Below are 27,397 nucleotides of genomic sequence, written 5' to 3' on the forward strand. Positions count from 1 at the left end.
CCCTGCAATTACATATTAACCTCACAGTGTGCATTTCACATTCTTCTAGCATCCCTGCAATTACATATTAACCTCACAGTGTGCATTTCACATTCTTCTAGCATCCCTGCAATTACATATTAACCTCACACTGTGCATTTCACATTCTTCTAGCATCCCTACAATTACATATTAACCTCACAGTGTGCATTTCACATTCTTCTAGCATCCCTGCAATTACATATTAACCTGACACTGTGCATTTCACATTCTTCTAGCATCCCTGCAATTACATATTAACCTGACACTGTGCATTTCACATTCTTCTAGCATCCCTGCAATTACATATTAACCTGACACTGTGCATTTCACATTCTTCTAGCATCCCTGCAATTACATATTAACCTCACAGTGTGCATTTCACATTCTTCTAGCATCCCTGCAATTACATATTAACCTCACAGTGTGCATTTCACATTCTTCTAGCATCCCTGCAATTACATATTAACCTCACAGTGTGCATTTCACATTCTTCTAGCATCCCTGCAGTTACATATTAACCTCACAGTGTGCATTTCACATTCTTCTAGCATCCCTGCAATTACATATTAACCTCACAGTGTGCATTTCACATTCTTCTAGCATCCCTACAATTACATATTAACCTCACACTGTGCATTTCACATTCTTCTAGCATCCCTACAATTACATATTAACCTCACAGTGTGCATTTCACATTCTTCTAGCATCCCTACAATTACATATTAACCTCACAGTGTGCATTTCACATTCTTCTAGCATCCCTGCAATTACATATTAACCTCACAGTGTGCATTTCACATTCTTCTAGCATCCCTACAGTTACATATTAACCTCACAGTGTGCATTTCACATTCTTCTAGCATCCCTGCAATTACATATTAACCTCACAGTGTGCATTTCACATTCTTCTAGCATCCCTACAATTACATATTAACCTCACAATGTGCATTTCACATTCTTCTAGCATCCCTGCAATTACATATTAACCTCACAGTGTGCATTTCACATTCTTCTAGCATCCCTGCAATTACATATTAACCTCACAGTGTGCATTTCACATTCTTCTAGCATCCCTACAGTTACATATTAACCTCACAGTGTGCATTTCACATTCTTCTAGCATCCCTACAGTTACATATTAACCTCACAGTGTGCATTTCACATTCTTCTAGCATCCCTGCAATTACATATTAACCTCACAGTGTGCATTTCACATTCTTCTAGCATCCCTACAATTACATATTAACCTCTCAATGTGCATTTCACATTCTTCTAGCATCCCTACAGTTACATATTAACCTCACACTGTGCATTTCACATTTTTCTAGCATCCCTACAATTACATATTAACCTCACAGTGTGCATTTCACATTCTTCTAGCATCCATGCAGTTACATATTAACCTCACAGTGTGCATTTCACATTCTTCTAGCATCCCTACAATTACATATTAACCTCACAGTGTGCATTTCACATTCTTCTAGCATCCCTGCAATTACATATTAACCTCACAGTGTGCATTTCACATTCTTCTAGCATCCCTACAATTACATATTAACCTCACAGTGTGCATTTCACATTCTTCTAGCATCCCTACAGTTACATATTAACCTCACAGTGTGCATTTCACATTCTTCTAGCATCCCTGCAATTACATATTAACCTCACAGTGTGCATTTCACATTCTTCTAGCATCCCTACAATTACATACTAACCTCACAGTGTGCATTTCACATTCTTCTAGCATCCCTACAGTTACATATTAACCTCACAATGTGCATTTCACATTCTTCTAGCATCCTTGCAATTACATATTAACCTGACACTGTGCATTTCACATTCTTCTAGCATCCCTACAATTACATATTAACCTCACAGTGTGCATTTCACATTCTTCTAGCATCCCTGCAATTACATATTAACCTCACAGTGTGCATTTCACATTCTTCTAGCATCCCTACAGTTACATATTAACCTCACAGTGTGCATTTCACATTCTTCTAGCATCCCTACAATTACATATTAACCTCACACTGTGCATTTCACATTCTTCTAGCATCCCTGCAATTACATATTAACCTCACACTGTGCATTTCACATTCTTCTAGCATCCCTGCAATTACATATTAACCTCACACTGTGCATTTCACATTCTTCTAGCATCCCTGCAATTACATATTAATCTCACAGTGTGCATTTCACATTCTTCTAGCATCCCTGCAATTACATATTAACCTGACACTGTGCATTTCACATTCTTCTAGCATCCCTGCAATTACATATTAACCTCACACTGTGCATTTCACATTCTTCTAGCATCCCTACAATTACATATTAACCTCACAGTGTGCATTTCACATTCTTCTAGCATCCCTGCAATTACATATTGACCTCACAGTGTGCATTTCACATTCTTCTAGCATCCCTGCAATTACATATTAACCTCACAATGTGCATTTCACATTCTTCTAGCATCCCTGCAATTACATATTAACCTCACAGTGTGCATTTCACATTCTTCTAGCATCCCTGCAATTACATATTAACCTGACACTGTGCATTTCACATTCTTCTAGCATCCCTACAATTACATATTAACCTGACACTGTGCATTTCACATTCTTCTAGCATCTCTACAATTACATATTAACCTGACACTGTGCATTTCACATTCTTCTAGCATCCCTGCAATTACATATTAACCTCACAGTTTGCATTTCACTCATGTAATAACTTGGGTATGGACTGGATTCAACATCTATCCAAAAGGAGATCTTTGTGCAACTCACACCGATGTGGGCAGATATCTTGTAGCTTTTTTATTCACTGCAGTCCATAAAAGGCTGGTAAGTATTTCCCATGAATCTACCAAAAAGATTAATGTACTTTGTAAGTCATGGCCTTCTGTGCATTGAGACCAGTTTTTGCAAGCCTCCTGAGTGACCTTTGTAGACAGGCCTGACAAAACAGAGTTTAAACTGTCAGATAATGAATTAATCTTCAGTATAAACACAAATTAGACAGTAGCTGATTTAGAATACATAAAAGCATATTGTTATTCCCTGATTTTTAAATTTTTCAGGCCAATACTGATGTGACACAGATTGTTGAAGTTTTGCCAGTGGGCCCAGCCAAGTGGACATGGTTGATTAAAAGATTAGTCGAATTCACAACACGTAAGGAGTTCAGAATATATTTTTTCTATTAGTACAAGCAAATACTTTGATCAGACAAACACTAGTTTAACATGATAATTGTTCAGCCTACCTTGGCTGAAGCTTATTTCATCTGTCCACACCCAAGATTAATCATACAGCTTTTATTTCCTTTTATTTTAATGCCATTTTGTCGCACTCATTGGGATTTGGAATATTGCTTGGGAAGGACTACTTACCCTTTACATTGAAACTGGAGATTGAACCTGGTATGCATAAGCGCAAAGCAAGCATGTTACTATTGAACAATCCTTGCCCCTGAAACTAATTTGAGTAGGAAATGAAATATAATCTTCCATTTGCTTGGTGGTGATTTTGTTATTGACAAAAGATTTATCTCCTCTTAGTTTTTGTCACAAGAAACTGCAGCACTCTAACATATAACACTATATCATGATTTAATTTTCTTTGTCATTCTTTTGTTCTTCCACCCAGCATTGGAAGGAGGTATACCTCATATAGAACATTTTTTTTGTTTTTTCACCCATCTTTGGAAGAGGCATTCCTCATATGCAGCAAATAACTTTCTCATTCACCCAAACAGCATTGGAGAGAGGCATCCCTCCTATAAACTTATTGATTATTCTATTGTCCTCCTACTCATCATTGGAGAGATGCTCCCTTTACATAAAACAAATCACATATATTGGGTGGTACCATGCCCCTCCCATTTTGGAAATACATACCTAACTTACTGAGTCGCAGCTAGAGTGTTTACCTTCCCAGTGTCCAGTGACAGTAGAACACAGTCTTGTTGAATGTAACGACTTACATCCTGTGGGACTAAAGTTTCTTTTATGTGTGAATTCAGTTCAGAAACTTTATGATGTATGACCAGACAAAATTAAGGATATTAAAAGAATTTGGTTTGTATCTTACATATTGACCCAGTATTTTAATATTTTAGAAAATGTTTACATTTGTCATTTTTTTATATATATCTTTTAAGGAAATTGAACATATTCACCTCTAGGACTACAAGTTAATGTTTACTGAGAAGGTTTTATCTTTCAAAATTGTGCATTTTGTAATCTTTTCAGTTTTAGAACAACTTTTAATTGGCACTTGTAGCTGCTTTTGTGCTGACATGCCATTAAACCCTCTCCATAGATACATATTCTTGTTCTCTGATATTATGACATAAATATCTACATACACATATATTCTTGTCCTCCCTTAGTATGATCTAAATGTCTACACACGTATATTAATATTGTCCTCCCTTAGTATGAGATATGTTTACATACACGTATACTTGTCCTCCCTTAGAACGATCTAAATGTCTACACACACATATTAATATTGTCCTCCCTTAGTATGAGATATGTTTACATACACATATACTTGTCCTCCCTTAGTATGATCCAAATGTCTACACACACATATTAATATTGTCCTCCCTTAGTATGAGATATGTTTACATGCACATATATTTTTGTCCTCCCTTAGTATGATCTAAATGTCTGCACACACATATTAATATTGTCCTCCCTTAGTATGAGATATGTTTACATACACATATACTTGTCCTCCCTTAGTATGATATATGTATATGTCTGCATACACATATTCTTGTCCTGCCTTAGTATGATACAGATTTCTTCATACACATACATATTAATTGTCCTCCCTTAGTATGATATAGATGTCTACATACTCATATACATATACTTGTCCTCCCTTAGTATGATATAGATGGGTGCATACACATAAACATATTAATTGTCCTCCCTTAGTATGATAATAGATGTCTACATACTCATGGCTCTTCCAGTAAAACATACATCCTCTGGGGACGGCACTTCAAAAAAACTTCTGTAGGAGGCTGTGTTTCAAACTATTTTGATTCTGACAGTGGAAGGTTGGTTAGGAAATTCACTTCTTTTGTGGGTTGTGTTAACAAAATGAGAAATCGCAGGTGGGGTTGTCAGAAGAAAAAAAGAAATATATATTTAAAATCACATCTAACTCTCTCCTAGTGGTCTAACATGAATAAAAGATTGTGTCAGAAAATTATGCCAGTACACGCAAGTGCACGTAATTTTTATGAATTCGCGTACTTTTAAAGCAGTGATATGCGTTCTGCAAATTATGTCAATGTCATGGATATAAAACCTATGCTTTGCGCAGGTTGCAAATTTAGTAAACTTTTAACTTTAAAAGTGCATTTCTCGATGTAATTCATGCTGCCAGAAGTGGTCTCGCAGCACTTATGCAACATCCAGATAGCTGGATACTTTGGTTCAACAGGAATGGCTGTTAAACTAAATTGATTAGTTGATTGGGCCCTGGAACTAGCATTTATGGACATTTTAACCTTATTTTCATTATGGAAGTTTTACAAATGCGTTTTACGAATAAGGGCCACACAGGAAACCAAAATGGCTGAATAACAGGGTTTGTCTTCAGACGATGTTTTCAGTCGGCAAATACTGGCTGGTGATAGCTATGATGACTATGAATTTCATGTATATCGATCTGTTGGACATTGGAAAAATGTCACTGGAAATACCAGTGTGTGATTTTTAGCCCAAAATTGATGTTGAGTGCAAGTCTGATGTACGAGTTGGATGGAAAATATTTTGGTTACATTTATTCAGGATACCCATGTCTGAACAAGCAGACTATGGGAATGTTGGACTTAAAACCCTAATACAGCATTATGGAAGAGAAAAAATCTGGCATAAGAGGCAGCAAAGCAATGATACAAGGAAGTGAATCTTTGGCATTGTTCATGTTAGTGAAAACTCAGGTCTCGGAAATGCTCAATCATGCGTATTTGGATGCCAATTTTGTTTATTGGGGATGCAGAAAATCACTTAGGCGAGAGTCCTTCATACACATGTAATAGGTGGGCAGCAAAATTCAAAGACTTACCAGTCCTGCTTCAGCAACCTGCTTAGTGTGAAAATGTGTAGATCACTTAGCTGTGCTGATATTTACAATGACAGAATTTAGTGGCTGAAAGCCCCCCCCCCATGCATATGTCATCAATATGAGTACATCAAAGGAACATGCTGCAATAGCTGGGCAGCAAGATCAAGGGCTTTGACTGGCAGCTGGGTGGGAAAATCTACTGATATTTACAGTGCTTGATTTCAGAGGCAGAAAGACCCAGAGATGTACATGTGGTCATTTATAACAGAACATCAAATAAACAACTTTAGCTTAAATTATTGTGTTCATTTCCGAGTGTAGCGGAATAAGCAGTGCACGTGACCTCGGAATGATGACATGTTGAGACTTTGACTTGAATGAGTATTTTTGGGGTTCAACGGCAAACTGATGAAGTGCGTCGGATTGGCATAAAAATGAAATCTATCCATTCCAGACCAACAGGAAAAGTTGTTTCATTGAACATTCATTCACAATGTGACCTAAGTTTCAAATTTAAGTAGACCAAATTGAGAATTATTTTCTAAATTAATGAGTAGCATGAGACCCAGATCAGAGGTCTCGGGGCTTTGCTGTGTGTGCATCAGTATCGTTACTGTATATTGTTAAATCTATGGTTGTGTATTTATGTTGGAATACAGCATAAATTCAGTTACTTTGATACTTGTAATGTGTTCTTTTTATTTTTATGCCATAGGTAGAAAAACAAAATGAGTATATATTATAAAGGTCACTCCATTTGTATAGGAAAATATGAACTTGATATTTTTGAGTAATACTGCACTCCCAAGGTCATGCATTATTGCTTAGAAAAAAACTTGTTCATTTTTTCCCATACAAATTCAGTAACCTATATTTATCATTACCTCTTCTGGATTGAATGATGGTGAAATGGGGTTTTCACCACAACACTTTTCATGATATAATGTTGGACTTAAATGAAAATGGTGCTGAACTAACCTGCAGTATCGCCACGATGATATGGTAGCTGTATTGAAAATCTGGTTTCTTCTCCTTAACTGATAGTTTTGCTGACAAAGGCTTTTTGCAATTAAGACTTTTTTAAAAATGATTTATGACCTTAAATAAAAATGGTTTGTGGCAGCCATCATGAAAACCTTGATATCACTACTTTTCTTGAAGGAATGGTCATATCAGCATGGAGTTTTCACTGAAACACTTCTCACTATATTTTGTCCTAAGTGAAAATGATCTCATAAAACTTTAACCTGTAACATCCAGTTCTTCTGAATGGATAATCATTCCATCATTTTAGGAACTCCAACTTTAAACCTGCTTTTTGCAGTATATACTGGTAGTTGTACCTGTATAAAAGTGATACTGATCTAACCTCCAATATGGCTGCCTTGATAGTGCTCCTGAAAATCATTAGCTACTTCTTCTGGATGGATTGTTGTATTGACATGGGATTTTCAACAAAACTCATGAGCAGTATGTAGCTTGTTCTGCATTGAAATTGTGCTCATTTGACCTCCAACTAAGAGGTTAAGACAGTTATTGCATGCATATTTTACTTCATTGAATATGTGAACTAAGTGACATGTACAAGTAGATTTTGACCAGTTGTTGTATTTAGTTGCATTCCAGATAACAAGTTGATAGCACTTGACATTGAGTTTAATGTCAAAAGTTCTTGACTTGGATATTTAGCTGAACTAGGTTGTGAACATGATAAAAAACCAATTATGAATGAATTTTAATTAAGTCTAGTTTGAATGATACTATTTAGATAACTTTTTAAACAAGTGAATATCAGGTAAAGATTTAATTAAGCTTGGCATTTGGGTATGTCTTGAGAGTAAGATGAGTTCGTTTATTTTCTGTTCACGATATCAGGTTCAGTGTGAAAGACTGTGACAAAGAATTTCATATATGGCATTGAAAGATATCTTGGGAACATTAAATCTGTAAGAAGATATTTTTGTTACTGATTTTGGTATGTTGGAGTTTTTTAAGAGTATGAAAGAAGGTTTTCTTTACCCGGCAATTAAAACAAATAAAAGTGCATAAGAAATGGTCAGAATCTTGTATTCCTGTAAATTCCACTTGGCCAGTTGAACATTTGTTTGTTCAATGAACCTTGTTGTGACATCCTTCTTAAATTTTTTAATTTTCAGTGGGTAGTGTGCTGATATTTGTAACGAGAAAAGCCAATGCTGAAGAACTTGCAACAAATCTGAAGGCTAGAGATTTTAAACGTAAGTTTCTGATCATTCTTAACATTTACTTGGTTTGAGGTGTGCAGTATTCTGACATAAGCTGTAATATCGTGCACTATTTAACAAAGGTGAACTTTGTAGGCACCATTATGTTTAAAGTTTTGTAACTTTTTTTGTGTGGTAAGTATAAATAAACAGTATACACATTCTGAAAGGTTATGAAGGTGCAGGCATGATGAATCACTATTTAAAACAAAAGACATATATTGACATTAATTTCATATTCTTTTAAGTATTATAAAAATACTAAGGAACAAAATTTCTCTGCTGTCTTAAAACATATTCAATCTGTATTTTATGCTTATTTAGCTAGCTGTATTTTATGTTTATTTAGCTAGCTGTATGTTTCAGTTAACCATGTCAGTGATATTTGATAAAATGTTATTTTCTATCTATAGCCATTCAAGTGTATAGGTAAAATTTTATTTTTCAGAGTATGAGACATATTAATGTTTCAGATCTATGTAATTGTATCTTATTGGCCATAAGACATCTAACATGGTCAACTAACTCCTGTACAGGTCTATTGAACTTTATGAGAGTTACAAATGTTCGAAACAAAAAAGTTTTTTCAAGAAATAAATATTTGAACACTATTAAGGACAGAAAGTTTTCATTTTCTTAACTGGGATATATTTTCCATTTGCTTTCTTTTAATAATTCTGTCTCTTATTGGTAAAGAAAATAATGAAAATAAAGGTATTTGTAATTTCAACAATCACCTACTATTCTTACCTAAGTACAGGGGGCCCCGAGTGGCCGAGTGGTCTAAAGTGCTCTCCGTTACGGATTACTGACATCTCACCTCTGTCTGCGCCGGTTCGAGTCTCAGATTCAGCCAATGTGCATATGTGAGAGAGCTTGCCAGTAGCTTCTCGTGGGTCGGTGGTTCTTTCCGGGGGTTTCCCCTGGTTCTTCCTCCACCATTAATACAGGCCGCTATGTATAGCCTATCATGTGCTGAAAAATGGCGTTAAACCCCACAACAACCAACCAACCAACCAACCTAAGTAAAGATTCTTTTATGTTTAAAAATAATATTTTTTGATGTATTCAGTGTGTAATTTATATACCTTGTAATTGGACATATTAGAATGAGCATTATGCATGGTTTGTTTGTGTTCAAACACTTGTTGAGCACTTAAGGAAAGAATTTGAACTTTCTAGATCTAGCTCTTTTCTACATTACCAGAGTACCTGGAGGACTTTAGATTCAGCTCTTTCCATGTGGTTTGCCAAATGTTGTTGTTCAAAATATTCAGTATGATTTTAACATAGGTAATTTCATCTTCATTCCAGACTATTATAAATAAAGATCTGGTGCAAAACTGTCATTGTCCAGCATATTGTCCATGCTCATTAACCTCAATAGTTTAGGGGTACACTGAAACTAAATTATCATATCAGTAAAAAAGGTTTCATAAAAGGCACTTTCAGTGTTTATAAGTTCAGTTTTCATTAAATGAATTTGAAATTTGTAATCCTTCATTATATATGATAAATCAGTTTGTTGGCCCTACTGGTCATAAACCAGATTAGCTTATGGGATGGTCTGTTGTCTGTTGTTCATCTATTCATGTGTGTGTGTGTGATTAGTATTTTTAACGTAGCTTTAATTTTCTTTTAGTCATATCGCTACGATGTCTGCAGTGTGGTAGTTTATAGTGATGTCTAGCACTGGGGCATCATGCTGCAGACATGTATCATGATGTCCCACCCACTCACATTATCCTGACACCAGACCGACCAGTCCTAACACTAACCTCTTAATGCTGAACGCCAAGCGAGGCAGCTGTTATTACCATTTTTCTAAGTCTTTGGTATGACTTGGCTGGGGTTCGAACCCACAACTTCCTGCTTCCAAGGCGGACACTCTAACCACTAGGCCACCAGGGCAGTCTTTATCTATTTGTTGTCACAAGTTTGTTATCACTACTTCTCCAAACTACTTGCAGATTGCCTTTAAACTTTTCACGCACATTCATTCATGTTGGTCTGCGGTGAAAATTTTGCTGCTTGAACATCCAGTATGATCACCACTGTGGCCATCTTGAAAATCTTGTTATCACTAATCCTCTAGAAGGGATGGTCATATCAAAATGGGGTTTTCATCTTATGATGTCCTCTTTGTCCTAAATGAAACTAGTTCCAATCTGATGTCCAATATGGGCACCATGATGATCGTCTTGTAATTTTCTTGGTACTACTTCTAAATGGATGGTCATTTCAGAATGGGGTTTTCACTGAAAGACTTTATGTGATGTCTATCTGATCCTAAAGAATTTGAAGCCAATCTTACATCCAATATGGCCACCATGGCAGCCATCTTAAAAATCTTATCACAACTCAGCTTGAACAGACAGAATGTTATGACTCTTAAACAAAGTAACAAAAAAGAGTGAAAGCCAAAACGTTTTGTAAAATTCAACAGATAATTTATTCCCCTTGAATACAAAGTGAAAATGTTAAGAATTAATGGTATTGCAAATTAAATCTCAAATAATCCTAGAATTTCTAACACAAGTCCTAAAGATTAAAGTTCTCAGAAAACTTTAGTGGCATTTCAAAATAAAATAAATGCTGGAAGTGTTGACGTGCCTGTGGTTGATGCTGTGGTGATATACCAGCAGTCTTGGATTACAATCCAAGAATATATCCTTTTTTGAATTTCACTATAAATGCAATGCTTGAATGATTTCACCTGTAGAGGCTATTGTTTTGCTCTGTATATAAAGGTTTCAACACACTGGCCAGGACTATGTGCTCTCGCTAAGTGCTTTAAACTGGCTGGTGATGATCATATTATTTATCTGGAATGTATTGGTATGATTCAGGCCATATATGAGACATATGTATTGGTATGATTCAGGCCGTACATGAGACATACATATTGGTATGATTCAGGCCATATGTGAGACATGTATTGGTATTATTCAGGCCATTCATGAGACATATGTATTGGTTTGATTAAGGCCATGTATGAGATGTGTATTGGTATCATTCAGGCCATACATGAGACATATATTGGTATGATTCAGGCTTTATATGAGACATACATATTGGTATGATTCAGGTCATACATGAGAGATGTATTGGTATAATTAAGACATTATATGAGACATGTATTAGTATGATTCAGGCCATACATGAGACATGTATTTGTATGATTCAGGCCATACATGAGACATGTATTGGCATGATTCAGGCCATACATGAAACCTGTATTTGTATAATTCAGGCCATACATGAGACATGTATTGGTATGATTCAGGTCATACATGAGACATGTATTGGTATGATTCAGGCCATATGTGAGACGTGTTGGTATGATTCAGGCCATACATGAGACACACGTGCATTTTGGATGGAGACTCAATCGTATACAGCTTGGTTAGACATTAGTCACTTTTAAAGCAGAAAGGAGAATGGCAATAATATTTGCCACTGACACTGCCTCTGTGAATAATTGTTCTTTTGGTAGAAATGTTGGATGCAGAAAGCTCAGCAGTAAGGATTAATTCCTCACCAGGATGACAGCCCATCTGCACCTTCCAAAGAATGATATTTGAGTCAGATTGATCTGATGTCTTATATTCCATGTTTGCTTCATGAAATTGCTACCAAAAGGAATGAATAATGGCTCTGTTCTGTCAGGCCTTCAGTCTGCCATCAGATGTGGATCATTCAGTCGACACCGAATCCAATCATACCATCATATTCCATATCTTAACATCTGGGCAGACCCAATATGTGTACTATGTACGAATATATCGGTCAGTTTTATTGAAAAACATTCATTGCTCAGTGTTACAGTTTTATGTGTAGGGCATTAGCTGATATTTCACTAGGTATTGGAAAGCCTGACAAGAGACAACAACATAAAAACAGTAATTGCTGTGAAATTTGTTTTCATAGGAAAGAAATGATATCTGCATAGCTCAATACAATGAAGAAAATTTTTATTTCATAGAAATGAATGGAAAATATCGACAGGGTGTGTTTGCAGGGGAGGTAAATCTTGCTACAATAAATGTATAGGTAATCCCTATAAATAAGTGATGTGGCATATAGGCTATATTAATCTTGCTACCTATATAGTTTTAAGATGTAAAAGATGAAATAAGTTGTACCTGTGAATCCAAACTTTGATTTGCTGCCATCTACTGGGATGTTATACTTTTTTTTTGCAACATGTTATCAAATTGACTGATTACTATCACTAACTTGATTAGTTTCATTAATTCATATGAGACTCAGCAGTTTATTAAAAACCTGAATACTCTTAATTTTCACTATAATTTTATTAGGTTATTAAAATTAACTTATTTACTGACTTTCAGTTGGTTTATTACATGGTGATTTGAGTCAGCCAGAGAGAAATGAAGTCATCACAGCTTTCAAGAAAAGAGAGGTGCCCATATTAGTGGCAACAGATGTAGCAGGTAAGTGTATATCAGGTCAATCAATGCAATTCTAATAATGATCAGTAACTGTTATCTGAAGTCATTAATGATCAATGACCGTTGTACAAGTTTAGTAATGATAATAACTTGTATGAGGTATGTAATGAGCACTCTGTGTGTGTGTGATTTAGATGTTTTATGTAGCTTTAATAATTTGTCAGTCATATCACTATGATGTCAACAGTGTGGTAGTTTATATTGATGTCTAGCACTGGGGTATCATGCCATAGATATGTAGCATCTTGTCCCACCCAGTCACATTATCCTGACACCAGGCCGACCAGTCATAACACTAACCTCTTAATGCTGAGCACTAAGTGAGGCAGCTGCTAGTACCATTTTTATAAGTCTTTGACTTTGATCAATAATTGTTATATGAGGTCACTAATGGTCAAGAACTATTATAGAAGGTCAGCAATGATCAAGAACTATTCTAGGAGGTCAGTAATGATCAATAACTGCTATATGAGGTCAGTAACTGTTATACATGGTTAATAACTGTTATATGAGGTCAGTAATGATCACTGTTATATGAGGTCAGTAATGATCAATATGTTATATGAGGTCAGTAATGATCAATATGTTATATGAGGTCAGTAATGATCAATATGTTATATGAGGTCAGTAATGATCAATATGTTATATGAGGTAAGTAATGATCAATATGTTATATGAGGTCAGTAATGATCAATATGTTATATGAGGTCAGTAATGATCAATATGTTATATGAGGTCAGTAATGATCAATATGTTATATGAGGTCAGTAATGATCAATATGTTATATGAGGTCAGTTGTTGTTGTTGTTGTTGTGGGGTTTAACGCCATTTTTCAGCACGATAGGCTATACATGGCGGCCAGTATTAATGGTGGAGGAAGAACCCGGAAAACCCCGGAAAGAACCACCGACCCACGAGAAGCTACTGGCAAGCTTTCTCACATGCCCACATTGGCTGAATCTTAGACTCGAACCGCCGCAGACAGAGGTGAGATGGCAGTGATCCGTAACGAAGTGCGCCTTAGACCACTCGGCCACTCGGGGCCCCTATGAGGTCAGTAATGATCAATATGTTATATGAGGTCAGTAATGATCAATATGTTATATGAGGTCAGTAATGATCAATATGTTATATGAGGTAAGTAATGATCAGTAACTGTTATATGAGGTCACTAATGTTCAAGAACTAGTATAGAAGGTCAGTAATGATCAAGAACTATTATAGGAGGTCAGTAATGATCAATAACTGCTATATGAGGTCAGTAACTGTTATACATGGTTAATAATTGTTATATGAGGTCTACCCTTTTTAGGCCATTTTACATTGACACCTATTAGACTAAAATTCATAAGGACCAAGTCAGTGTTTTGGTTTTGAGGTGGGTTTTTTTTATTACTGGTATCCATTTTCACCTTTGAATGACATGTGATCAGGTGTTCTTTTGCAAGTAAATCTTTATATGTATTAACAAATTATGAAAAGCAAATCAGTTTTTATAGAATAAATGTCTGTGCTGATTAGAGTCCTGCTAGATGAAGTCGGTGGAGCCCTATAGTAATCAGTCCATTTGACAGCAATTTGATTTCAGCATTAAGCGTTGAATTTCAGCCATATTTGGTATGCACCTTTACATTGACAAGATCTTGAATGAGTTCAGTTTCCACATTCCAGTCGATTATCTAAAGGAGTTATTGTCCCTAAATGCCCATCCTCCCAACAATGGTTTTCACAGCTTGATGGATTTCATAGAAATATGACACACAGTTCTATATTGATCAGATCTCAGATCTATCTACACCATTATTTACAGCAGTTATTGTCCCTGATTGACTGTCCACCTAGCTTTGCTTTCCACAACATAACTTTACCAGGATTTGTTGGACTCCAAAAACAGTTTAGCTGCAGTTTTAAATGAATGAGATGTCATGTGAATTTGATTTCAAGCATTCCATGACATTATTTACAGGAGTTATGTCTCCAGATTTACTTTACTGTGGATTGTTGGATTTCAACCAGATTGGCACGCAAATTGATATTGATGAAGATTTTGAATGATTTACACTTCCATATAACTTTACTATGGATTGTTAAATTTTAACTAAATTTGGAATGCAGCTGTATAATGAGAAGACCTTGTAAGATTCAATCATTTGACACTATCATTTATAGGAATTAGTCCTTGGAAACTTTAAATTTCACAGTATATCTTTCTGTAAGCTTGTCAGATTTCAGCCAAGTTAGGTGCGATTCTGGTTAATAGGCTCGGATAGCTCAAGTAGTAGAAAATCCTTTTAGAGTTAAAGACATTTATTGTTATTGTACTGTTAATTAGCGGATTGGTTGCTCATATTTTCCAGCTTTTTTTTTATAGGGAATAATCCAGGACTTTAACAGTAGCTGGCATTTCATTGCATCTGTATTGGTTATTTTGAATGGCTTTGACTAAGTTTTACAGTTGACGTTTGGGTTTGAACATGCAGTTTGGTTTTTGTAGTTATGGGTTTTTCTTCACTGACTTAAACATTTTTCATTTTCAAGGTAATTTCAGTTGACTGAGGTTTTGGAATTATGTCTGTTACTGTTTTACTAAAGTCTAATCGAAGTGAGTTCAGTTCAGTTCATTTTTTTTGCACTTAAAACCATATTGTATGGTAAATGAAATAATAAAAACAAATAATTGTTTTCCTCATCATTTTTTTATTTAAAAAAAAAGCTGCAGGGATTATGTGATACCTTATGTCTGTCTCTTCATCCATCTTCTGTCCTTTATCACATCCCCCCCCCCAATCACTGGTTAGAAATTCACAAAATATTGCCGAACAGGGGAACAGGGATGACATTCTATTCCCGTCAAAGAGATTCCAATGGATGGGGTCAGAAGTCTTACATAGGTCTGTCCATGGGTTTCCAGTGGATGGGGTCAGAGGTCTTATAAACAAACAAATCTTGGTGGGATGATGCATTATATATTTGACATATTATGACCCTTTGGTAATGGTCTGGGGGTGGGAGTAAGCACTAGGGTGGGGATGGGGTTGCAGATATGCAGCAGAAAGCATGTGTATTTGTGATTGTGAATCTTTGCAGTTCTGGTTTCCATTTATAGCAGTAGACTCAGCATATATGTACAACATATTGATCTGATATTGTGTTGTGTAACAGTTAAGTATATAGATCCATATTTAACTGTAATGTCACAACTCTTGTTGTTATCTTGATGACCACTTATTTGTCAGAATTCATAATTCTTGATGATTTGGGTAGCAAACTTTTGGCTTTGGAAAGTGCAGTGTTCACCATTTCCTTATCAAATGTAACACATATATTGAATTTAACACATATTAAATATAACACATCAAATGTAACATTGATATTCAGTGTAACACAGTTATCAAATCTGAGATGGATTTTCAATGCATATTATTTATTTTGATGTTTAATGTTCATTAGCATGTTTATTATATATATTTCTCCCAATTAAAATGAAGTTTTCAAACAGTTATTGCATTATTACATTGCAGACTACTTTATCAGGTACAAAACACCAACTCTTTTTCTGACTGCATGTTTCTTGAAGTTGTTGCAGCCTCTTTTTCATCATCCTCTTCCATTTTGAAATTTTTTTCTTAATCTACATTTCCAACAACAAAACTTTAAATTGGATGAGACTGTTAATGAAAAAGAGTTGCAAGAGAGTGGTATTGTATATGCTGAAGGACAATAAACCAAGTGCACTATTAAAAACTAAATGTTCATTGCAGCCCGTGGTCTGGACATCCCCTCCATAAAGGTGGTGGTAAATTATGATGTTGCCCGGGATATCGACACTCATACTCACAGAGTGGGCAGAACTGGGAGAGCAGGTTTGTATTTCTATCTAAAAATGCTTGAACATTTCTATGCTTAGCTGAGAATATGAAAATCAGCTTAGACTCGACTGAGGAATCCTTCTTGTCATTGGAGATAACAATAAGGAATTTTGTATCATTATCTTCTTTTGTGACTCAACAACTCTGAATCCGGAGGATACTGCTTAGAGTAGTAAATATTGTTTCATGATGCATAGGTTTGCATATCATGTTTTCCTTATAGAGATTGAATTCAGTATTCAAGTAGTTACCCAAAGACACTTTTCCAGTTCATACAAATCTGTTACGGCTTTTTTGGTACATGGCAGGTTTAAGAGTCTGTAAATGAAATGCAAATAGTCAGTAAATTTCAGAAACATTTCATCAATTATATCCAAGTATTCAGTACAAATGATGCTAACATGAGAATTTATTTAACTAAGATCTCAGCTATTTTCTAATTTGGCTGCATCACTGATTTGATTTTTCGGTAACCTTCAAACATGGTAATGATTGGTGACAGCCCCTGTATGATCTTATGTTTTTATCAGATATACTTACTTATATGACACCATTAATCATATTTATGTTGTGGTTAAAGTTCAGTTTTTGATCACCAACTTCCATTTTGTATCCATTCAGTTTATATTGGTGGGAAGTGACACAGAAAGTTTAGAACAAGGGTTTTATAAAATAATAAAAAAACAGATGGAGGTGGGCATGGCTGAAGGAAAAAGATGGAAGTGGATGGAAGACTATAGTGATGGTCTTCATAATCCATTATTTTGTTATAATACTGTGAGAATGCTATCTGACTTTACCGTACACATATTGCGAATAATGGGAAATCCCCAGTTTCATAGTGAAAACTAATCCATTCACACTGTTGTCTCCCAGGGACTGGAAATAGTGGTCATCATGGATTTCCAGCTTGTAATGGATGGATTAAGTTTTATTGCCTCAGTTGGAAAGTTACAGCAGTTTAATTATATAATAGTGGACATCCACTATATCACATCAAACTTACCTGTTGGATGAACTACAGTTTTAAGTGCAGAATATACCTTAATGCCATTTAATATTTCTAAACTTGCCCACTAAAATGCATTTACATATGTGTATTGTTGGAGGTGAAATGTAAGTTTCCTAGGAAAGAATCCCAGGAGAAGATTTGGATGCTAAACAAAATATAAAAAGTTAAATGATACAGTGACTTTAATAAATCATCAGAGAGAGAAACTGCTGTTAAACAAACAAAAGGAAATCACATGCTAGTATTAGTGAGTTTATAATGAAAGAATATGCAGAAGCCATATGTATCATGATTGCCATGGACTATTTACTCAGTTATTAATGTAAAGAATGTGAGAAATGCTAAATTTGTTTCTTTCTCCAGTTTGTTTTAAAATTGATTGCTTAACATGTTCCAAAGTGAAATATAAATAATTAATTACATAAATTCTTTTTAAATACAAAATGATTTGCTAAGCAGCAATTATTTAATGATACCAAACAAAAACCATATAAAATTTTATTTCTACATTTTGTCAGTTGACGAATTTCAGAAACTGATGATTGCGGCCAATTTAAAAGATCATTATCATTTTCTGAGTTAGTGAGAAAAAAAATATGGGTTATGTCAATCCAAAGTTATAATGCATCATCTTTCTCATGAATAAAACTGGGGGCCCTGAGTGGTCTAAAGCGCTCTCCGTTACGGATCACTGCCATCTCACCTCTGTCTGCGTGGGTTCGAGTCTGGATTCGGCCAATGTGGGTATGTGAGAAAGCTTGCCAGTAGCTTCTCGAGGGTTGGTGGTTCTTTCCAGGGATTTCCCGGGTTCTTCCTCCACCATTAATACTGGCTGCCATGTATAGCCTATCGTGTGCTGAAAATTGGCGTTAAACCCTACAACAACAACAACAAAGCATGAATAAAACTCATTATATTAACAAAAATGTAGTTTTATAAACAAGAAAGCCTGTTGTATAATAGAGCTTTTGTGAAAAATGTTATAGCCATGTGCTTCTGCAATAAACTTCTATTATATGTGCTGCGGCAAAGGATTAATGGGGTAAAGTAAAAATGTTATGTTATATGGTTTGAGTGGACATCTTGAAAATCATATTATCATTACTCCTCTTGAATGAGTGGCCATATAAACATGAGATTTTCATGGAAGTACTTATTGTGATGTGTTTTTGGCTTATGATGAAAATTATGCCATATAAAAGCCCAATATGGCCACCAATGCATCCATCCGTAAAGTATCATTTTTTCTACTCCTCTGGAAGAGAAAGTCAAATTAACACAGGGGTTTTCAGGCTTCTTATGATGTCAAGATGGTCCTAAATGAAGATGATTCTGCTTGAACATTCAGTACATTTACACATCTTGAAAATCTAGCTATTGCTATCACCTGTGAATTAATTGTCCTGTCAGCATGGGTTTTACATCTAGATGGTTCTAAATGAAAATGGTGCTGATAAGATAGTCAATATGGCTGCAGGAACAGTCGTCTTGGAATATTTTGTTATTCTTACCCCTCCCTATTATGGGCTTTTCACCAGAAGACTTATTATTTCTAGCTGGACCTAAACAAAGTTGGTGCCAATCTGGCCTCAACTATGTCCGTAATGACAGCCATTTTGAAAATATTATCATTACTTCTCCTATATGGATGGTCATATAAATATGGGATTTTCACCAAATGATTTCTTATGGTGTCTAGTTGGTTCTAAATGAAAATAGTGGTGATGTGAAATCCAGTATATTCACCACGGCAGCCATCTTGAAAATCTTGCTGTTGCTACCCCTTCTAAATGGAAAGTCATATCAGCATGGGATTTTCGCCTGAAGACTTTGTATTGTTCCCAATTGGTCCTATTTAAGATGATGCTGATCTGTCATCCACAATGGTTGTCATGGCAGCCATCCTTAAAATCTGTTATTTGCTTTATGTCATGAATTGATGGCCATATTGACACATGATTTTCATCCAAAGATCTATGATATCTAGTCAGTCCTAAATAAAATTGGTTCCAGTGTGGCTCCACAATGGTCAGCTTGAAAATCTTATTGTTACTCCCCCTAAATGGATAGTCATATTGACATGGGGTTTTCACCAAAAGACTTCTAATGATGTCTAGTTGGTCCAAAATCAAAATAGTGCTGATCTTAACATCCATTGTGGCCACCATGTGAGTGAATTTGAAATCTCTTCTTGCGTGTTGGTGGTTCTTTTCGGGGTTTTCCCTTCTTCATTTATATTGGCCACCATGCATAGCCTATCTTGTGCTGAAAAATGGCATTAAACCCTATAACAACAACAACAATCTTCAGGGACTTGATTTATCGCATTTTTTTCTATTGTACATTATTTTGTTATTTTGTTTACTCAGTCCCATTACTTGAACATTGTTATTAAAATTTATAATTTGAATTGTTTGTTTGTAATAAAAACAAAACCGCAATATACTTTTCTTCTGAAATACTTCCAGATTTAAGTACTTAGAGTCAAAAAACCTATGTCCTTTAGAAATGGAAAAAAGTCTCTGAATTTTAATTTCAGTTTGTATGAAAGCCATGTGACCACACATTAAAGCCTCATAAATTTTATTTTAAAAAATCTTAGCTGACTTCTGTTATGAGTAAGAGACTATGCATATTAATTATGACTTTATCTTTGGAGAGAATTTGTAATAGACTATAGTATGGATACAGTTGACATTAATTTGTAATGGACTATAGTATGGATAAAATTGACATTAATTTGTAATGGACTATAGTATGGATACAGTTGACATTAATTTGTAATGGACTATAGTATGGATACAGTTGACATTGATTTGTAATGGACTATAGTAGGGATAAAATTGACATTAATTTGTAATAGACTATAGTATGGATACAGTTGACATTAATTTGTAATGGACTGTAGTATGGATACAGTTGACATTAATTTGTAATGGACTATAGTATGGATACAGTTGACATTAATTTGTAATGGACTATAGTATGGATACAGTTGACATTAATTTGTAATGGACTATAGTAGGGATAAAATTGACATTAATTTGTAATGGACTATAGTATGGATACAGTTGACATTAATTTGTAATGGACTAAAGTAGGGATAAAATTGACATTAATTTGTAATAGACTATAGTATGGATACAGTTGACATTAATTTGTAATGGACTATAGTATGGATACAGTTGACATTAATTTGTAATGGACTATAGTAGGGATAAAATTGACATTAATTTGTAGTGGACTATAGTAGGAATAAAATTGACATTAATTTGTAATGGACTATAGTAGGGATAAAATTGACATTAATTTGTAATGGACTATAGTAGGGATAAAATTGACATTAATTTGTAATGGACTATAGTATGGATACAGTTGACATTAATTTGTAATGGACTATAGTATGGATACAGTTGACATTAATTTGTAGTGGACTATAGTATGGATACAGTTGACATTAATTTGTAATGGACTATAGTATGGATACAGTTGACATTAATTTGTAATAGACTATAGTATGGATGCAGTTGACATTAATTTGTAGTGGACTATTTTATGGATACAGTTGACATTAATTTGTAATGGACTATAGTAGGGATAAAATTGACATTAATTTGTAATGGACTATAGTAGGGATAAAATTGACATTAATTTGTAATGGACTATAGTAGGGATAAAATTGACATTAATTTGTAATAGACTATAGTATTGATACAGTTGACATTAATGTGTAATGGACTATAGTATGGATACAGTTGACAATAATTTGTAATGGACTATAGTATGGATACAGTTGACATTAATGTGTAATGGACTATAGTATGGATACAGTTGACATTAATGTGTAATGGACTATAGTATAGATACAGTTGACATTAATGTGTAATGGACTATAGTATGGATACAGTTGACAATAATTTGTAATGGACTATAGTATGGATACAGTTGACATTAATGTGTAATGGACTATAGTATGGATACAGTTGACATTAATGTGTAATGGACTATAGTATAGATACAGTTGACATTAATGTGTAATGGACTATAGTATGGATACAGTTGACATTAATGTGTAATGGACTATAGTATGGATACAGTTGACATTAATGTGTAATGGACTATAGTATGGATACAGTTGACATTAATTTGTAATGGACTATAATATGTATACAGTTGACATCAATTTGTAATGGACTATAGTATGGATACAGTTGACATTAATTTGTAATGGACTATAGTATGGATACAGTTGACATTAATTTGTAATAGACTATAGTATGGATACAGTTGACATTATTTGTAATGGACCATAGTATGGATACAGTTGACATTAATTTGTAATGGACTATAGTAGGGATAAAATTGACATTAATTTGTAATGGACTATAGTTGGAATAAAATTGACATTAATTTGTAATGGACTATAGTATTGATACAGTTGAAATTAATGTGTAATGGACTATAGTATGGATACAGTTGACATTAATTTGTAATGGACTATAGTATTGATACAGTTGATATTAATGTTTAATAGACTATAGTATGGACACAGTTGACATTAATTTGTAATGGACTATAGTATGGATACAGCTGACATTAATTTGTAATGGACTATAGTATGGATACAGTTGACATTAATTTGTAATAGACTATAGTATGGATACAGGTGACATTAATTTGTAATGGACTATAGTATGGATACAGTTGACATTAATTTGTAATGGACTATAGTAGGGATAAAATTGACATTAATTTGTAATGGACTATAGTAGGGATAAAATTGACATTAATTTGTAATGGACTATAGTATTGATACAGTTGACATTAATTTGTAATGGACTATAGTATGGATACAGTTGACATTAATTTGTAATGGACTATAGTATGGATACAGTTGACATTAATTTGTAATGGACTATAGTATGGATACAGCTGACATTAATTTGTAATGGACTATAGTATGGATACAGTTGACATTAATTTGTAATAGACTATAGTATGGATACAGGTGACATTAATTTGTAATGGGCTATAGTATGGATACAGTTGACATTAATTTGTAATGGACTATAGTAGGGATAAAATTGACATTAATTTGTAATGGACTATAGTAGGGATAAAATTGACATTAATTTGTAATGGACTATAGTATGGATACAGTTGACATTAATTTGTAATGGACTATAGTAGGGATAAAATTGACATTAATTTGTAATGGACTATAGTAGGGATAAAATTGACATTAATGTGTAATGGACTATAGTATGGATACAGTTGACATTAATTTGTAATGAACTATAGTATGGATACAGTTGACATTAATTTGTAATGGACTATAGTATTGATGATGTTAACATTAATTTGTAATGGACTATAGTATGGATAATGTTAACATTAATTTGTAATGGACTATAGTATTGATAATGTTAACATTAATTTGTAATGGACTGTAGTATGGATACAGTTGACATTAATTTGTAATGGACTTTAGTATTGATAATGTTAACATTAATTTGTAATGGACTATAGTATGGATAATGTTGACATTAATTTGTAATGGACTATAGTGTGGATAAAATTGACATTAATTTGTAATGGACTATAGTATAGATACAGTTGACATTAATTTGTAATGGACTATAGTATTGATAATGTTGACATTAATTTGTAATGGACTATAGTATTGATAATGTTGACATTAATTTGTAATGGACTATAGTATTGATAATGTTGACATTAATTTGTAATGGGCTATAGTATTGATAATGTTAACATTAATTTGTAATGGACTATAGTATTGATAATGTTAACATTAATTTGTAATGGACTATAGTATGGATACAGTTGACATTAATTTGTAATGGACTTTAGTATTGATAATGTTAACATTAATTTGTAATGGACTATAGTATGGACAATGTTGACATTAATTTGTAATGGACTATAGTGTGGATAAAATTGACATTAATTTGTAATGGACTATAGTATGGATACAGTTGACATTAATTTGTAATGGACTATAGTATTGATAATGTTAACATTAATTTGTAATGGGCTATAGTATTGATAATGTTGACATTAATTTGTAATGGACTATATTATTGATAATGTTGACATTAATTTGTAATGGACTATATTGGGGATAAAATTGACATTAATTTGTAATGGACTATAGTGTGGATAAAATTGACATTAATTTGTAATGGACTGTAGTATAGATAATGTTGACATTAATTTGTAATGGACTATATTATTGATAATGTTGACATTAATTTGTAATGGACTATATTATTGATAATGTTGACATTAATTTGTAATGGACTATAGTATGGATAAAATTGACATTAATTTGTAATGGACTGTAGTATAGATAATGTTGACATTAATTTGTAATGGACTATATTATTGATAATGTTGACATTAATTTGTAATGGACTATATTATTGATAATGTTAACATTAATTTGTACTGGACTATAGTAGGGATAAAACTGACGTTCATTTGTAATGGACTATAGTATTGATGAAATTGACATTAAATTATACTTGGGAGGTAATTACATAGGATGTGCTTGTACAGCATTACATAAGCCAGCCTATTGAAATGGTCTTTTATTATGTTGTGAAAGACGAAGAGTGACATTAGGCCCACATGGATGTCTTGTTTTACCAAAAATGACATTTTTGTTCTCACTAAAATTTATTGATTGGGCAAGTGTTTCTATTGCTTCAATAGAAGGATCAGTGTGTTGGGCCTTTAATGTTTTGGTTTGCAGCAACTCTAAAATCCATGAAAATTGGTGTCCCAGCTTTAAAAAAAGCTAATTTACAGTACATGTCTTATTCCTGTTTAAATATTTGGTTAATTGTTGCTTACAGGAAAAATGTGTTGTCTAAATTGCCAAAACCTCATTGCATAATACTTCTTAAGTGTTTATTTAGAAAATCCAGCAAAATTGGAGAGTGAAAAATAGCAGTACATCATATTCATATAAAATTCATGTAAAACTTATAACACTTAGACCACATGTAATTCAAGTTAAACTTATAACACTTAGATCACATGTAATTCAAGTAAAACTTATAACACTTAGATCACATGTAATTTAAGTAAAACTTATAACACTTAGATCACATGTAATTCAAGTAAAACTTATAACACTTAGATCACATGTGATTCAAGTAAAACTTATAACGCTTAGATCACATGCAAAATCTCTTCATTGCAGGCCTTGAATAACTGAGAAGTTACACAGATTTACTTTACCTGTGTAAAATCATCAGTGAATGCATCAATAGATACATATATATATAGATACATATATAAAATGACATTTATTATCTGTACAGGTGAAAAGGGTTTTGCATACTCCCTTATCACAGAGAAGGATAAAGACTTTGCAGGTTCCCTGGTCAGGAATTTGGAGGGTGCTGATCAGCAAGTACCCAAACCTCTTCTGGACCTGGCAATGCAGGTGAGTTGGGAGAACAATTACTGTTGTATTGTGTTCAGTTACAGGTATGGATCAATCACTCACCACGACAATAACCAATTAGCATAGTATTGTCTTCACGATCAAAATTTACCTTCATAATAATTGTACTGTCTTATTAAAGACATGTTTGGGTTGTTAGTGAAAATTTAATGAAATTGGATTGTAAATGATAAAGTTATAATTCAAAATGTTTGTTTTGTAGTAACATCTACTGTCAGTAAACCATGCTGTTTTACAAGCTTAGAGATTTTGTTGTGTGATAAACAGAACTGTGCAGTTTTCACTGATTTTATGTTAGTTTTATGAAACTAATTGAATGACTGAAATGCTATTGCCTAAAATCATATTTAATTCTGAAGGCATACATATAATTCAGCAAATGTTAAAGATTTTATATGAAATGAGTTCTTATGTAAGAAACACAGAAATAAAGATAAAAACCCAAAATTTCCTATGTAGAGCCTGAATTACATTTTTTCTATGGTTTTACGTTGTACAGTATGGAGTTACTTTTATTTAATTGCTGTTATTTTGTAAGAGCTATGACCACTTAAATTTGATGGTTTTAATTTGTAGGAATTAGGGCTTCTAATCATTTGGTTGGTCTTATTTTGTAAGAGCTATGACCTTAAATTTGATGGTTATGATTTGTGGGAATTAGGGCTCCTCTTTGGTTGGTATTACTTTTGAAGAACTATGACCACTTACAATTTGATGGTTATGATTTGTAGGACTTAGGGCCCTGCATCATTTTGGTTGGTATTATCTTGTAAGAACTATGACCACTTTAATTTGAATATTATAATTTGTAGGAATTAGGCCCCTCATCATTTGGTTGGTTTATTTTGTAAGAGCTATGACCACTTTAATTTGATGGTTATAATTTGTAGGAATTAGGGCCCCTCATCATTTGGTTGGTGTTATTTTTAAAGGACTATGACCACTTTAATTTGATAATTATAATTTGTAAGAATTAGCCGCCTTCATTTAATTGCTGTTTTTTGTAAGTAAGAACTATGACCATTTTATTTTGATTATTAATATTTTTAAGATTTATGTTCGCCTCCCATTATTTGATTGAATTATGGTGTAAGAATTGTGGCTCCATCAATTGATTGCTGTTGTTTTTTTATTTTTTGTTTTGTTGGTTTAAATGCACATTTAAGACATTATGGAATATTTAAGACATTATAATTATTGAATATATCATGCTGAGAAACTGGGAACTAGGTGCCTTCCCAAGTGGACATACGAAAATATCTATCTATGGTTGGCCAGGAAGGTATCAAACCAATGATCCTTGTATGAAGATTCTAACGCTCCCCCAACTAAACTACTGTAACTCTCTTGTATTATTTGTAAGGAGTATGGCCCCAGTAATTTGATTGCTAAGAATGATGTCCCCTATCATTTGAATGCTATTATAGCCTCTGTCATTTCATTGCTGTTATTTCTAAGAATTATTGCCCCTATAATGGGGGCATTGTTTCACTGGCCTGCTGTTCCAAACATTTGAATCATTTCACAGATCCTTGTGTTTACTTTAATTGGAGAATTTCATGGTGCGTTCACTATTCCTATTTTAGTTTTACTTTAATTGGAGAATTTCATGGTGCTTTCACTATTCCTATTTTAGTTTTACTTTAATTTTGAGGACTATCAAGCATACACATCAAATAATCCTTTCAGAATCTCTGGTTCAGAAAAAGTAGACACAAGCAGGGGAAAGGAAAGCTGCTCAATATAAGTGGGAGAATAAAGGAACGACCTGGACTGGGTTCTGAGAATGTAAGTTGACTGCTAATTGATGTAACCATTTTAATCAATAGATAAAAATCCTATTTTATAGCTACTGATATTTGAAACTGACAATTTCCACATTACAATATCGACTCAGTATCTATCAGCTAATAGTCTTTATTTGTAAGCGTGGTGATCTTTAAAGTTATTCAATGTTGAAGAAAATTTGTGCAGATTCCAAAGTTTGAAGACATTTGTAGTTGGTATGTAATCCTTGTATTTAAATCCTTTAATTTCTGAAAAATACTTTTTCATGTTTCGTGATCAATTTGCAGAAGTTGCATGCATATCAGTCAGACTCAGATTCCATTTGTACTGATTTGTCACCACCTCTGCAGCCACTTTACTCCTGCTCATTCACTGGTACACTCATTATGTTTAATTTAAGA

General features: G+C 33.8%; 1 protein-coding gene across 1 annotated transcript in view; it reads left to right on the plus strand.

The window, feature by feature from the left end:
• The window catches only part of LOC149776288 (ATP-dependent RNA helicase DDX42-like), a 99,462-nt gene that overhangs the window by 60,579 nt on the left and 11,486 nt on the right, over positions 1 to 27,397 (plus strand). The window contains exons 14-19 of the mRNA XM_089942740.1: positions 3,104 to 3,197; positions 8,270 to 8,350; positions 12,712 to 12,813; positions 16,594 to 16,695; positions 25,063 to 25,187; positions 26,898 to 26,996. Coding sequence (XP_089798866.1) covers positions 3,104 to 3,197; positions 8,270 to 8,350; positions 12,712 to 12,813; positions 16,594 to 16,695; positions 25,063 to 25,187; positions 26,898 to 26,996 — 603 coding nt within the window. The remainder of the gene's footprint in view (positions 1 to 3,103; positions 3,198 to 8,269; positions 8,351 to 12,711; positions 12,814 to 16,593; positions 16,696 to 25,062; positions 25,188 to 26,897; positions 26,997 to 27,397) is intronic.

The sequence above is a fragment of the Sinohyriopsis cumingii genome, chromosome 18, assembly GCF_028554795.1.
Source record: "Sinohyriopsis cumingii isolate HCF-2022 chromosome 18, ASM2855479v2, whole genome shotgun sequence".
Classification (NCBI taxonomy): domain Eukaryota; kingdom Metazoa; phylum Mollusca; class Bivalvia; order Unionida; family Unionidae; genus Sinohyriopsis; species Sinohyriopsis cumingii.